The 16,520-nt window shown below is 39.9% G+C and overlaps 1 protein-coding gene across 3 annotated transcripts in view; it reads left to right on the top strand.

Annotated features, from left to right (window-relative positions):
• The window catches only part of Mrtf (Myocardin-related transcription factor), a 434,907-nt gene that overhangs the window by 379,326 nt on the left and 39,061 nt on the right, over window positions 1-16,520 (top strand). For all 3 annotated transcript variants that reach the window (XM_083136770.1, XM_083136769.1, XM_083136771.1), the window contains 2 exons: window positions 11,150-11,259; window positions 15,045-15,219. In XM_083136770.1, the coding sequence (XP_082992896.1) occupies window positions 15,069-15,219 (151 nt within the window). In that variant the 5' untranslated portion in view covers window positions 11,150-11,259; window positions 15,045-15,068. The remainder of the gene's footprint in view (window positions 1-11,149; window positions 11,260-15,044; window positions 15,220-16,520) is intronic.

Here is a 16,520-nt window from a genome sequence, read left to right as displayed (position 1 = left end):
TTCGCAAATTAGCCAAAAGTGGCACAAAAAGCGAAGTACAAATCAATCGAACCAGGGACCTCTAGGCTGTGGAGATGAGCCACAAATTTTGAAATCTCAAATCAAATGCCTGGTTTATGAAGGTATGCTTTGTCACATGAAAATATACTGACACGATGTATATTTGTTTTATGTTTTGAATATTTTGAGATTCCTTCTTGTGAAACGTCATCCTATCCGTTCAGGAATCCATATTCCTCGGCCACCAAAACAAAACCACGAAGCTCTTGTAGTTATGTCTGGGCTGGCCCTTTGACCCGAACCAGGTCAGAATTTTTCGAAAAACCGCTATGCCATTCGAAAATCGAAAAATTACATCTGTTGAGAATTCCTACTAGAGCATTCGCGTGAATCTTGGTGTCGTTTGTTGTCGCTATTGTCTAGATATTGTCAATAGTTTAATAAGACTAACGTAACCACGAAAGTATTGATAATATCTAAACAATAGCAACAGCAAACGACACCAAGATTCATGCGAATGCTCTAGAAGGAATTCTAAACAGATGTAATTTTTCAGAATTTGAAATACCAAAGCGGTTTTTCGAATGAAGAGGAAAATTCGAAAGGAACTTCGTTGGTGTGTCGACGAAAGGTCTAGTGCAGCCTCAAGCATGTACCTGCCAACCACATACAGTTGTTTCCTTCCCTGCGTGTTCCATCCTACAAGGTCAGTCCTTCCGCGGCTGGCACGCCTCTTTCTCAAGACCGGTACGCCTACACCATCAGCTGCTCCCTCTGCTACGTCACATGAACTTATTTGTTGTCTTCCACGGACGACCAGTTTGTTGATACAGCAAAGTGCAGTGCTCTGAGAGCCATTGCCGAAGTGGTGCCTTTTGGCATGTTTTCCTCCGTGGTCATGCTGAAACAGCAGACCGCGTAATGTAGGGGCCACTTGACGTTAGGTTGTATTTGATAATCGCACGCCTTGGTGAGGTTAGATGTAACTTCCTGCTGGGAACCAATCCAACGCCAGTAACCTGAATTTCGTAGCTTGCTGTTTGAATTCTGCACCAATCGGTAGAATCATGAAGTCCATTCTTTGAGACTTCAGAGCTATAGATCCTTGTAAATTAAGATAAATAAGATTTTCCTCGTATATGTGATTTATTTTCCTTCGCTTTTCTGCCATATTTGGCTACTTGCGAAAATGGGATGAGCGATGATATATTGAAATTGATGAATGGACTGTCACAAACTCCCATGCCGGGATTCGAATCCGGGATCCTCCCTCGTATATAGAGTAGAATAGAAAGAAGTTCTTTATTGAGAGAGCGAGTTTCAGCTTCATGAGCCACTTTCAAAACTAACGTTGTAAAGAGGAATTTAATAATGGTGCAATGAAAAATAAAATAATCGTAAGTATGAAAATACGAGGTGGAGCGATAGTCAAGTTACATGGGCAACAATGCTTTGTTGTTTTAAGTTAACTTTATGCACAGTAAAGCTAATCGGGACCTACAGTTTAAAGTGGGATCTGAACCACTGTGCCATGTGCTTCCAGCCGGACCCCGTGGCGGAGTGGTTAGCACATTGCGCTACGATGCCAGGGGTCCCGGGGTCGAATCCCTGCTTGGGCATGGATGTTTGTGAGTGTCCATTCATCAATTTCATCATATCATCACTCATCCCCATCTTCGCAAATTTCCCAAAAGTGGCATAAAAAAGCGAAGTAAAATAAAGTAAATCAATCAATCAATCAAGCATGTGCCTCCACCCTTTATCGACCTTGATTACAAGGCACCATAGTAGAGGTCCACATGAGCAAACAAATACGTGCATACAAACATACACATGATTGATATGTAGTGTTTACAGTTACAGTGCGTGTTCAATATGCGTAGCATCTGCTTGCATCCTTGAATGCATGCTTCAATTGGACACTTCCAGTTGCATGAAACGTCTGCTAATGGGGTGGGGGTGATTTGGGGAAATGGTACCATGATTCTTTCTTTGAGTTGGTACATGAAACCTCTTAATTTTCTTAGCGTACACGATGGCCTTTACGTATCCCCACAAGTAAACACCAAGGGGTGTTGGGTCGCGGTGGTCATACAACAAACGTCAACACACCTATGTAACCTGTCTTTTGTCTCACCCTATATAAGAAAAGTAAGCAAACGTACGCATTATGGTATTATGCTATTATTTTAGCATTTACATAAACTTATAACTAATCAAATGGTATGATTTTCACTGTTAGTTTTCATTTTGTATCTCCTCTTCAGTTAGTCGTGAGATATTTCAGATTATTTCCAGAAATCCTATTCTTACGATTTACGTCTGACAGTTATTCACAAACCTTTCTAATTTACATATATTTTGTGTCGACTTATCACCTTTAACAACAACAGAAAGAATTACTTTGGCAGAGATATTTAAGGAGAGTTCTATCAAATATATAATTTTGTGATGGAGTGGGCAGTCAACCATTGTGAAGTCAGATTGATCAATATGGTATATAATACTTGCTTTTCTGCCACTTTTGGCTAATCGCGATGATGAGGAAGAGTGATGATGTGATGAAATGACACCAACAAAGATCACCCAGGCCGAGATTCGAACCCGGGATCCCTGCCGTCGTAGCGCGATGTGCTAACCACTTCGCCACGGAGGTCGGCTGTGCAGTCAGAGATACCATATTCGAACCCTAATCAAGGCATGGATATGGTGTAATTATGCTTGCTTGTGCCGTCGTCCGTTTCAATGCTCATCATCATGCTCAGCGTTCCGATTAACCTAAAGGTAGAAAAGCGACGGAAAATAACCAAGTGGTTCAAGAATCCTTATTTGAACTTTAAATATAGATGCAAAGGTCTAAATATGGGCGAAGGTTTAAATATGGGGTTTGGAGTTATCAGCGCTCTCGGGTGCTGCAGCCTGGCAGAGGCTATTGGAACTGGTTATCTGTCAAGGACAAAGGTTGCGGCGCCAATTCGCAAGAGAAAGTTCTGGTTAGTTTCGGCCTTGGACGCTGTTATAGAATTGCGACCTCCGAAAATTTTTGCAGTTATTTTTTAATTCAGCGTTTTTTGAATTCTCATCTGCTTTGTATAGGTAATGATATTAGCGGTACATAAAACAAATGTGGGCTTTTATAATGCCATGATTTGTTTGTGAAATATGTACCACAGAGAGCGAAAATAAATTGAAGAAGAAAAATAGGGTGCTGGTCTAAATATGGGCTTTGACATGAGGTCTAATGTTGAGATCACATTTTCAAAAACTATTTGGATGTTGTTCTTAATTTCGATTTTTCCCATTCCGCGTGATTTTCAAAACAACAGATTATTCATAAATATGAATTGTATAATGTTTTAGCGATAAATGACTGTTTTTTTTTAATTTTAATTGGTTTTTTTGTGATATTGCCACTAGTGGCCCATATTTAGACCACAGTTTTTAAATACATAATTTTACCATTTTTTTTATTTTTTTTAATGGAGACCTTCTATACTTTAGCATGCTATTACATTTAAGTATATATTTCATAGATATGCATTTTAAAGGCAGATGCTTGATATATATTTTTTTTCCTCCGAAAACAGCAACATAAAAAAGGGGCCCATATTTAGACCTTTTCCTCTAATGTATTTTGTATTTGCATTGTTTTACATCGTTTTTCGACCTCTTGGGTTATTTGCGACGATGAGGATGAGTGAAACCAATGATACTTCCATGCCTTGACCAGGGTTGGAACCTGAGACCTCTGGCGTGGCAGAACTTTACGTTGACTACTCGGTGACATGGGCTGTTTTTTTTTTAGTTTCACTAGCATTCTTGAGGGGGGGGGGTGGCGGTAAAAGGAATGCTCTTGTGATTTTTAAAGGTCCGCTGCAAAATTGTTAGTGGTTACGTAAGTGTTAATACAAGAGTAGGTGCTTCGTTACATACGTAGCATTATGTACTCATGAAAAAATTACATACTGGAATTGAAAAACCTCAGTGATTTGATATTGTTATCGTATTTATACTATCAATGCAAATAGTTCGTTATGCCACTGGTAGGTGTTTGAACCATTAAACCTTCCTGTTGTGTGCGTCCATGCTCCAACCGCACATAAAACGTTTACGCTTGAAGGGTTTAGCATCGCAATGATGTAATTCGGTTCGGACTACAGATGCCCTTGCAAATGTACTGCAAGATCATCGGCTGATCCGTCATCGAGGTCTTGACCAGCTTTGATATATGAAATGGTCCGTGAATACCGTTCCTGTGCGCTGTGAGGCGATCACAATTTTTCGCTGCGGTGTTTATTTTGAGTTGAGCGGTAGTGTGGCTCCACATCAATATAATGCTCTGTGCCTCTGCTGGATGACGTGATGGCAAATATAGTCCATCCACAATTCACGAATCAGATGGCATCTGTGGGCGTTTTTTTCTAAGCTGGCTGTTATGCACGCGTGCTAACCCCTTCCCATCTCCCCCAATCTCTGTTCCTTCCAGAAGGTGGCAGATGGACTGCTTGCGGTGCACGCTGAATGCACATGCCTTTTTCGCCATCGCTGTTACTGTGTTGTACTGCATTCCTTACGCTCTTTTTCTCCACTGTTGGTTTCGTAATGAAGAACAAGTGTGCAAGGAGACCACTAGGCAATTGAACCTTACAGTGCCTTCATTTAATTATTGTGCCTCTCAAACGCGGCCCCTTCAGCAGCTGAAAGTATGCTGCTTGGCAGCGAAATCGGATAATTCCCTCAACTCAAATGCATATATTTATGTTAATTAAAATTGTTCACAATTTCAAGTTATCACGTACTTTTGCCACGAGATGTTCGAAATATGGTCCCTATACCGCCAAACATTTTTCACATATTTTGAGATTATGAACTAAATGACGATTTTCAGTTATATTTCTCTTTCCCCCCGCAAGAAATACTGCATGCAATAGAAATTATGAAATACTGCATGCAATAGAAATTATGAACAATGACCTTAAACAAATAAGTACTTGGTCTGCACACCATGGCTTACATCTAAACCCGACTAAAACCCAGTGTATTCTTATAGGTTCCCCTAGAATTTTGAGCAAAATAGATAAATCTAGCCTCCCTAGACTCATCGTAAATGATATTCATCTGCCCTTCTCCACTACTGTTAAGAATTTGGGTGTGATACTCAACCACCATCTCACCTGGGCAGAGCAAGTTAACTCTGTATCTAGAAGAGCTTTCGGTGCATTGCATTCACTCTATCGGCTCAAAAACTTCCTCCCTGAACGCATAAAAATTAAACTGGTCCAGTCTCTTGTATTTCCCATTGTTGACTATTGCGACATTGCTTTCTTGGATGTCAATCACGAGCAAGCTAAACGACTGCAGCGAATTCAAAATGCCTGCATTCGTTTCGTTTTCGATCTAAAATATTCAGAGCATTTGACATCGTACTTTGCGAAGGTCGAGTGGCTTAAATTAAGCGATAAACGTAATTTTCATAAGTTAATTTTACTGTACAAAATCCTCCAATTAAAAGACCCGCAATATCTCTATAACCGATTTCAACATCTTTCCGACTTTCACAGCCGCAACACCAGATCGCGCGAAAGGTCTCTGCTCTCCATTCCACTCCACAAATCCAACTTTTATGCAAATTCTTTTACTGTTAACTCAGCAGGCCTTTGGAACAAGTTGCCACCTGAAATTCATGTCTCTTCCTCAATTGTGACGTTCAAAAAATTGTTAAAGTTACACATATTATACAATGAAAATTAAATGTTCGATTTCCCTAATAATATGGCGGGTGCAGAGAATGATAGAAGGACGTAAGGCACAAAAATTATTTAGCGTAATAGTTAAGATGAATTATCGTCAAAGTATATCGTTTTGGACTGTGTTTTAAGTATGTGTAATATTGGACTGTGCTTAAGAAAGTGTAGTGTTATGTATATGCTTGTACGTGTGTAAGGGCAAAAATATGTATGTGTGTGTGTGAGTGTGTGTACCCGTATCTATAGGTTAGATTACCTTTCTTATATGTAATTTTTCTTTGTATTTTTTATTTCTCTGTAATTTTTATATTTTTTTCTTTATTTTTTTCAATATTTTAATTATTTCATATTCAATTTTTTTGTAAACATGGTGAAGTGGAAGAAAAGGCTCCACAGCCTTAACTTCGCCATGTAAAAGAAGACGAAATAAATAAATAAATAAAAACACTTTACTAAACCAAATACTAAACTAAAAAATTTAGTTCTCAGTCTGATGAAGACCCTGATACAAGGTAGGAACGTAACGTGTATATAAGTTTATTTATTTATTTATTTATTTATTTACTCAGAGTTTCAGATACAGTCTTATTTGGCCATTTTACACTGAAACATCATAAAGTAGAAACAAAAAATAACAAAAGATAAAAACAATAACAAGATGGGATAGATTTACATGTTCTTCGTCAGTAATATACAAAAATTTCGTTCTGGAAGGAAAATATCTACATTCAGGGGAAGTTTGTTGTAGATTTCTGGGAGCCTGTAAAACAAGGAGCGTTGTAGAAGGGATAGCCTAGTGGTTGGGTTGTGGAAGAGTTGCAGGTTGCGCGTTAGCTTTTGGGGTACCCTAAGTGTGAATTCACTGATTAGGAGATCTGTTCTGAGTTTGCCATTTATTATCTTGTATAAAAATTTCATGTCAGCTAGATCCCGACGAAAGGATGGAGTGTGAATATTCAGAGCAGCCATGGTCTCTGATTTGGATACATGTCGAAAGGAAGGTATTCTATGGCGAACAATTGCAAGAAAGAAACTGAGAACAGAATCTATTCTGATGAGATTGGTTTTTGAGGTCATCGCCCAAATTGGGGAACAGTATTCGAGGATGGGCGAGATGAAAGATTTAAAGAATAAAGCAAGAGATGATGGGTTTTGAATTTCGCTAAATCTGTATAGAAGACCGAGAAGGCGCATGGCTTTTTTAGTGGTAGCAATAATATGATAATTAAAGGTGAGTTTTTCATCCATGATAATACCTAGGTCCTTTTGGGTGGAAACGTTTTGGATTGGATTGTTTTCAATAGTATAAGTAGACATCACTTTGTTCTTTTTTAGGGAATAAGTAAGGAAAGAGCATTTCTGAGGGTTTAGTTCTAAATTCCACTGCCGACACCACTTAACAAGTTCTGTGAGAGCATTTTGAAGAATCATCATGTCATGATGCGATGAGATCTCCTTAAAGAGTTTACAATCATCCGCAAACAAAAGTATATTGATAGGGAGGGAGGACAGTTTTTCAGGGAGGTCATCCATGTACAGAAGGAATAGGAGCGGCCCTAAGACACTCCCCTGGGGAACTCCAGACAAAACGGGAAGAAAGTTAGAAGAGGTACCTGAAAGAACAACACGTTGTTCACGCTCATGGAGGTAGTCCTGGAGTAAAGAGAGAAATTTGCCATGGATGTTAAATCTGGATGATAATTTATGAAGAAGAAATTTATGATTAATTTTGTCAAAGGCTTTCGAAATGTCCAAATATATGGTGTCAAGTTGGGAGTTATAATAAATCTGCCTTGGTCTGCAAGTGTTGTGTTTTTAATATGGAAACAAGGCTTAATAGTTTCATCATAAGAATCGTACTTTTTTGTTCTAAGGTGATTTATGTTTTAACGACATTAGTAACCTTTGTCAACAGTCAGCACTTATCGGTTCACCACCTGCCCGTGCATTGTAATCAAGGGGTCCCAGGTTTGATACTCGGTGGAGGCGAAGTGGTTCGGATCCCACTTTAAACGGTAGGTCTAGTTCCGATTAGCCTATCTGTGCACAAAGCTGGCTTGAAATAACAATTCACTGCTTTTCGTAATGCCGAATACAACAGGAGTATGGGAGTGGCCTGCCAACCTCGCCTCTTTATCTCGATCTGCTTGTGTAAACTTGCCGTGCGGAAAAATTAGATAGAATGTATTCGGGGAGGCAACAGGAAGCATTTGCGTTATGTAGCCAGAGTAAGCAGCATTCAAATGAGTTCGTGCCAGCTGACGGGGCGCTTTTAGCTGGAGTCGCTGCCTTTGCCTCTGCGGTGTTGATATTCTCTCTCGTTGCAAGTACCTTCCTCCGTTTTCTCAGTTGGGACAGCAGTGCTTAAATTGGCGGATAGGTAGGGTGATTCTTTCCCCAAGTTGCCGGACCCTGTGGCTGAGTGGTTAGCACATCGCGTTGCGACGCCAAGAGTCCCGAGTTCGAATCCCGCTCGGGCTTGGTTGTTTGTGAATGTCCATTCATCATTTCATCACCCATCCCCATCTTCGCAAATTAGCCAAGAGGCACAAAACGCGAAACTAAATCAATCAATCAATCTTTCCCCAAGTTAAGAGAATTCTCCTAAAGCATCATTACCACTTAATGTGCTGGCTTTCACGCTAGAATTTCAAAATTTGAATTATGTGTAGTCCTTCCAGATACCTTAGGGGCCAAGAGCCCCCCAATGGCCTTGCTCTGCGGCCGCCCTTGGTTTTCTGTTTATGTATTTGAAAGAAGGAGGCTTGGTCAAAACATCTGAACATATGTAAGAAAATTCTTGAGAAATTCTGTGCATCATTTGGTTTTCAGACAGTTATCTTGGCAACAATATCAATTGGTTGTTCAACTGTGGAGAACGTCCCTACAGCTTAACCATGAGAATGCCCACACCAAACTCGAGAACTAAAGTGCATAGTCATTTGTTTCATCCTGTCGCTACCACTTCACCCGTACCTTTTGACAGTACTGCACTATTCGTCAATGCAGTCACACGGGAGCAATGCAAGCCGCTGATTGTATTGCCCACGGTCTCCCAGATCGCTTACGGTTGAAAGTTCGACTACAGCGCTACAGGAGCATTCTTATCAAGCTGTAGCTCGAGTGGACGAATCCAAACACGAGAGGGGAAACTGCGCTGTGGATTCGAGATCAGTGTTTTACTTTGTGTGTTTGGCTCTTTCATCACTCGCGTGTTTGTAATTTGTGCTGTGGGAGCTGTTACAGCTCGTAACGAACTCTTTCCAAGTGCAACAAATACGACCTGCTTCCCCGTATGCGGTCCATTTGCAGCCCTCACCCCTATTTTGCCATTGGACTCGTCCAGTTGGTGCATGCGCACTTTCGTCAATGGTTGCGACTAATCTAGAGCCTGCTTCCCCGTCTGCGTTCCACTTAGATTCGCCCCCCCCCCCCCTCTTGTTATGCCTTTGCACTCGCCGAATACCTGGGATTGTCACCCGGATTCGAGGCTTTGCAAGAACATTTGGGGACATTTACAGCCCTGGTAGGGCCGAACCAACAAGAAATTGAGGGTTAGTAACACCGAACGGACTTCTCCCGGGGTAGCCGGATTGTTAACGTCTTTGTTTTTGGTGGTAGTCAACCCTGGTGAAGAAGGGAAAAAAGTTTTGTTGCTGACTCAGCACCGTGAGAACAGCTGGGAAGCTAATTGAAAGCGAAGCTTCAGTTTGAGTTGTTGTTGTTGTTAGTCCACTTCATGCACAGATAGGTTAATCGGGATTGGACCCTCAGTTTCAAGTTGGATCGGAACCACTATGTGCCTCCACCGGGTATCGAACCCGGGATCCCTTGATTACAAGACGACGATCCATCGGACTCCGGCCTTGAAAACCAGAAAACGGCGGCAATGGGGTTCGGTACACTGACCGTGCTTTACCCAATGAAAACCCGCTTAACAGGCCTTGCGCCTTCAAGGTCTGTTGCTCCACTAGACAGTGAGTCTGTTACAATTAACATGAGAAACTCCAGATATAATAACATGAATAACATTATTGGTTCGTGCCATTAAATGTTTATAAAATATCTGCCTTCAAATATTTCTTCCTGGTACATTTTTTTTAAAATGCAGACTTGTGTAGGAACTGGCCTTACCAACATGTGCAAGATTCCTATCGGAACGAACTTCATGGTTAGTGCAGTAGTGATCCCAAGAGGCGCGGGATCCCAGGTTCGAATCCTGGCCCGGGCATGCCTGTTCTTTGTGGGTGTTCCTCCAACAATTTCATCATACCATCACTCACTCTCATCTTCGCAATTAGCCAAAAGTAGCAGAAAAGTGAAGTAAAATAAATCAATCACGCCGTGAGAGTCGCGTGACGTAGATAACCCTTCTCATAGTTATTTTCGCTCTGCCAATTGTTGCACATTTCACAGCTAGAGTTTATAAGCGTTGAAAGCTTGCCATTGGTTCGGCGGACTTCTCGATCGCATACATAAGCATTATGACAATAAGCGAACTACAAATTCTGATAGCGAAGACTACATTAATGTCCGTTTGGGGAAGAAACAACAACAGATTACATTTTTAATGCGCCGTTATAACGGTTCACTTGTATTCCTTAATCTCCAAATTCGGCGGTACACTGTAATAGCGATGAAGCTCTGAAGGCTACCAATTTTAGTCTGATCTCTGCTTAAAACTGGAATAATCCAATAATCTGAAATGAATATCTAGTTGCTAATATCTAAAGCGGATTGTTACCTCTGGTACCTCCTTATTTTTAAAAATGCAAGAGCTATTGCCCATAAAAAGATTATAAGTATTCACTGTCTTCTTCGGACGATCCGTGATTATGGGGCTGTTGAGTCAGACAGGAACCTCAAGGCACGTGCTGTAGAGAGCTGCAAAGTACAAGGATGTTCAACAATGCTTCATTCTGTTTGCATTGTTCCGTATCAGAGAAGAACCGTTTCTGACTGCATAATACTCGTATTATCATGCATCCGTAAACATCACGCATTTGCTTAACTTGTCGATTACATCCCATATATTGTGTAGAAATCTCTCTTCTGTTGATGGAAAGTTCCTCAAAGATTTGGAAGGCTGGACATTTTTTTTGATTTTGTAAATTTTGTCTTCGCCCTCACGTAAAAATACTTGTATGACGCAATTTCTATGCATATTGTATTACATGCTTTGTTCATATTATTTATATTTATTATTCATATTCATTGCATGATCTTTTTTGTCGACCTCCTTAATTGATGTTGTTGGAAGTTGAACAAACTTTCAGCATGCTGAAGTTGACCTTACACCTTACAGTGGTGTTATAATTATAATATTTATCTTATTCATTGTCCAGCATGATTTTATTAATACTTTGTATAATTGACCTTGTTTTATTTTTGTGTCTTTCCAGAATCTGGGATCAAGTTGGAAAACGACACCTCTCGAACGGTGTACTGGGGAATTCATCTGGACCAGGACCTCTTAGAGACAATCATTGCCATTTATCCTGAGTGGTTCAAGGTATGCTATGACATAATTTATACTAATCATTCCAACAGAAGATGTAAGACATTATCTGTGTCAAAACCGACATAAATTTAATACCGGGTGGGGCAAATAAAAGTGGCCCGGAGAACAAAGTTCAATAGTACAATCTCCGGGCCACTTTTATTTGCCCTACCCGGTAGTTAGATTGAAATATTAAAAATTACGTTCCTATTTTACCATTTCAACGACCTCCGTGGCGGAGAGTGTGTGTCTTCATCAATTTCATCATATCTTCACGCATCTTCATCGTCGCGAATAGCCAAAAGTGGCAGAAATAACAAATCAAATCAACTTACGCCTCCACCGTGTATTGAACGCGTGACCCCTTTACTACTAAAGTATAGTATGAGAATGTTAGTAAATTTGAAGTCTGGCAACGGTTAGACTAAAATAGTATGTAAGTAACTTGTGAAGGATTTATTATTGTAATTTTCCAACATGATATTCTTCACACCGAGTTCACAGAATTTCTCCCACTGACCTACCACCCTACCTTGTCTTGTTTTTCTGAATGTCCTTTCCATCATATCATCACTCATCTCATCTTCGTGATTAGCCAAAAGTGGCTGAAGAGCTAAGTAAACTATTTCAAATCAATCAAATTATTCTACTTTGAAAACCAATTAGTACATACGACATTCACTTCCCTGTTATTGCCCAGACGTTCCGTCGTTTAAAAAGTATTTCCGTTCTATTTAATGTGTGCGAAACGGGATTATGATGAACTAATGATATTAAATTATTTTTGGAGGAGATTTAACTTCGTAGCTTGCTACACTGACAACAGTTTAGTTTCCTTAGTCATTCTCTTAAAAACCTCGAAACTGTCATCTCAGTCTTCTATATTTACACTGTTTCTTGTCACATCCTGACTTAACAGCGTGCAGTTCAAATTTACAGGTACACCGTTTTATCAATATTCGATTTCATGCGTGGAGCTTTGGAATCTGTTCATAGCTGGGCCTGGTTTAGTTCGAGTTGTGTAGACCTAGTGGCCTTTTTCGTAATTGTAGCAACACCTGTCGAATTCTTCCAACTGTAGCATTTCTGATGGCTTGTTTTGTAAGATGGGCAAACCACCTTACATAAAAATATGTATTCCTACTAGGGATACATGGCATTCTTTATTACTATGGCCCGGGACTTTATGTCCTATAAAACTGTGATAAATGTATGTAATTGTCATATAAATTGGAAAATATGTCATGAAAAATTACAAATAGGTATATCAGAAAAATGCAGAAATATTCCCAGTCAAAAATATGTACAACAGCACTCTCGAATTTCTCCCATACCCTATACAGTAGAGTAGGGGCTGTAATGTACCTAATGTTATTTTTACTTTTGACTGATTTTTGTGAAAAGCGAAAAAGCCAAAGAAATTAGAACGAAACTTCTTTACTTCCCGTGCAACAATGAGAGAGAACATTTTTGCTCAATAATGTTTACATGGCTGTCAATTGTCGGCGGGATAGAAAAAAAGTGGGGTATTATTGTTCTGTACTTCCTCCGTAATTTCCATATCCTGCCATCGACAATATGAACTATCCGTTGTGCTAAAGCTACGAAGAAAAAAAATATGAAATAACCGATTGTGTGCGAGAGAATTACAAAATTATACAGAAATATGTCTTATTACAACAAAATTGAAGAAATATGTTGTAAAAACGCGAAATTGGTGAAACATGTCAAAATATGCTTTGTCAAGTTTGTCTATTTCGGCTGATTTTCATCAGATATGTAAAGATCTCACCACAATATTAGATCCGAAGCCAAATGAAAAATATGTTATAACATAAAGTCCCGGGCCCTATTTATTACGTATCTGTCTCTGTATTATCACTCTCTGTGTTTGATTTTTTCTGTAATCTGTATTTATTTTCGGGGCATGTTCATGGAGATAAAATATTATCTACACATTTAATGTTTTTTTTATTTATCTTACTTACCATCATTTTTTGTATATTATTCGTTTTCGTACTATAATGTCGATAAAATACGGAGATATTCATACCAAATAAGTGGGTGTTGTGTGTTTGAATCCACTTTGTTCTCAGATAAGGTAACCAGAACTGGGCAGTGGCGGCGATTAGCCCCCCCCCCACCTTTTGCCACTTTTGCTCTCGCACTATACTAAACCTTATCTACCAAGTCCTTGCCCCCCCCCAAAACCCCAGTTATGGAACCCAATCGCCGCCACTGGTCAAATGGGCCTACAATTTGATGTTGGATCTGAGCCACTGTGCAATGTGCCTCCATCAGGATTCGAACCGGGCATCCTTGATTACGAAGTGACAGCGTTAGCCACTACACTATCGGAGAAACCCAAGAGGGCGTTGATTAATGCGAATTGCATAATATTCAGTTACTAGAAATCATACTCTTTAGCTTTGCAACTTTCAGTGGACTATTACAAAATATGCAATATACACTGCATCGAAATATTTACATTAAAATGTAATCATTAAATTAAACTGAATACAGTAATAATTGTGGTTCCGCGTAAGTTGCCCTCAGTGGCAGAGTAGACAATACAACACGCTACGACGCCAGGGGTCCCGGATTAGAATCTCGGCCTGGGCATGGATGTTCTTTGTAAGTGTCCCTTCATCATATCATCCTCATCGTCGCTATTAGCCAAAAGTGGCAGAAAGCTACGTAAAATAACCAAATCAATTAGTTACACATAAATTGCTTATTTTGTCGCTTCAGATGTAATTGCTGGCAATAGTAGAGGAAAAGGTCTAAATATGGGCCCCCCTTTTTATGTTGTCATTTTCGGAGGAAAAAATATATATCAAGCACCTGCCTTTAAAATGCATATCTATGAAATATATACTTAAATGTAATAGCATGGTAAAGTATAGAAGGTCTCCATTTTTTTTCTAGAAAAAAGCAATTTCCAAAAAATTGTAACATGATGTATTTCAAAATTGTGGTCTAAATATGGGCTACTAGTGGCAATACGTATCACAAAAAGCAATTAAAACAGTCATTTATCGCTAAAACATTATAAAATTCATATTTATGAATAATCTGTTGTTTTGAAAATCACGCGGAATGAGAAAAATCGAAATTAAGAAAAACATCCAAATATTTGTTGAAAATGTCATCTTAACATTAGACCTCATGTCATAGCCTATATTTAGACCATCACGCTATTTTTCTCCTTCAATTTATTTTCGCTCTGTGGTACATATTTCACAAACAAATCATGGCATTATAAAAGCCCACATTTGTTTTATGCACCGCTAATATCATAACCTATACAAAGCAGATGAGAATTCAGAAAACGCTGAGTTAAAACATACCTGCAAAAAGTTTTCGGAGGTCGCAATTCTATAACAGCGTCCAAGGCCGAAACTAACCAGAACTTTCTCTTGCGAAATGGCGCCGCAACCTTTGTCCTTGACAGATAACCAGTTCCCATAGCCTCTGCCAGGCTGCAGCACCCGCGAGCGCTGATAACTCCAAAACCCATATTTAAACCTTCGCCCATATTTAGGCCTTCTCCTCTACGATTAAATACTGTATTTCTTTTAAGTTGAGGCAGAAAGAAAACTCTTTGTCGGTCAAAGGGCGGTCTTCTTCTTCCTACACAACTTCACAAACGGAGAAAAGTTATCTAAAATCAACTGATGTACAATAAAAATGAAAGAATGGAAATTAAGCATTGGAGACTTTTCCCCCCCTAAGAATTAGGGAAAACTTGATTAATTTGCCTGCATATTGCATTGTCATTGTTTGTTCATTTCCAGGACTGCAACCTGAATCTAACCACGATGGCTGAAGGAGGAACAGGAAGTTCCCCTGCCGGGGGTGGTTCTGAAACCGGAAGCAACTCCGCGAACCAAACTGTCATTCCCTTGTCTCCCCCCAAAGCTGAGGTGGACGACTCGCCACTTCAGAAGTCTATGGACAAGAACAAAGAATGTAAGTATCTTCTGTACATAATTGTTATTGTTGAATTTTCTGTATTGCTTAACCTTTCCTCTCAAGTGTATACAGGGTGATCAAAAATGTATGACCAAAATTTGGATTTTTTTTTTTCTTCTGCGTCACACACAAGGGATTGTGTCAGCATGCACAGTTTTTCATATGGGCTTGTAAAGCATGTTCATAAAACTAAAAGTTGGACACATTGGAAGATGGAGTGAGCTACATTGTCGGGATGCAGACAATAGAAATCTTATGAGAAGAGCGTGGTAAGCTTGAGAAGAAAATTGAGATTCACGAAGAATATGAGAAAGTTGTAGAGTGAATCACAACTCTTCACCTGGCATTTGTTAAGTTCATTGCAATCTCCTCTACTTTTTCTTGGTCTCGCCAACGAAGTTTCCGGGTTTGAATCCCGGTTGGGTATGGGCGTTATTTGTGAGTGCCCCTTCGTCAGTGTCATATAATCGTCAGTCATCCTTATCGTCGCGATTAGCCAAAGATGTGACAGAATAGCGCAGACAAATCGCAAACAAAATGCCTTACTTTTTAATGGGTCCTTTTGTGCTTCTGGCATCCCGAATAATAATTACACTTCCAATCGTACATGGAACTTGAAGCAGCAGGATTAGTTTCTTCCAGGCAAACCTTTGTACACTCATGTTCACATAAAGTGGCGCAATTTATAAGATTGAATAGTTGAAACGTGCCACTTTATCTTAATAGGAGTGTGCATAGCGGCTTACAAATTTTGTCAATCGTTTTTCAAACCTTCATTTTCCAAGTTCACTTTATTCCCAGATAGGGCTATTCAGGACTGGGTCCACAATTTAGAATGGAGCCCAAACCACTGTTGTGTGAACCTCCACCAGGGATCGAACTTCGAATCCCTTGATTACTCATATTTTCCTTGCTGTGCAACCAGACACCCCCCCCCCCCCAGGTCGAGTTGCATCGCATTAGTGATCGTAATTCAATCATCGATATGAACAGAATAAGCAATGCTTTTCCTGTCTTGTAGAAAGCATGGTAATTGGCTGTTGAACGTGTTGTCGATATCTAGAGTTCGGTGTTGTCTCCTGCGAGGAAGGAAGTGGCGAACAGAAAGAGCACTTCCTCTCGTACCCTCTCCCCTCCACTGATCCCTCTCCTTCCTTCCCCTTCCTTCGGCGATCGTGCTTTGGGTGTCGATCGGGAAAAGACAATCGTCGAGGGACACACGCTTGGGGAATCAAGTGGGTATACCAAATGCATGTGAGTAGCGGCCGGACGTCGGCTGATCGTGATAGGGAAGACAG

This window comes from Lepisma saccharinum, chromosome 15 (genome assembly GCF_977018435.1).
Source record: "Lepisma saccharinum chromosome 15, izLepSacc3.1, whole genome shotgun sequence".
Classification (NCBI taxonomy): domain Eukaryota; kingdom Metazoa; phylum Arthropoda; class Insecta; order Zygentoma; family Lepismatidae; genus Lepisma; species Lepisma saccharinum.
The sequence above is the reverse complement of the archived record's forward strand: the minus strand, read 5'-3'. Positions and strand labels throughout refer to the sequence as shown.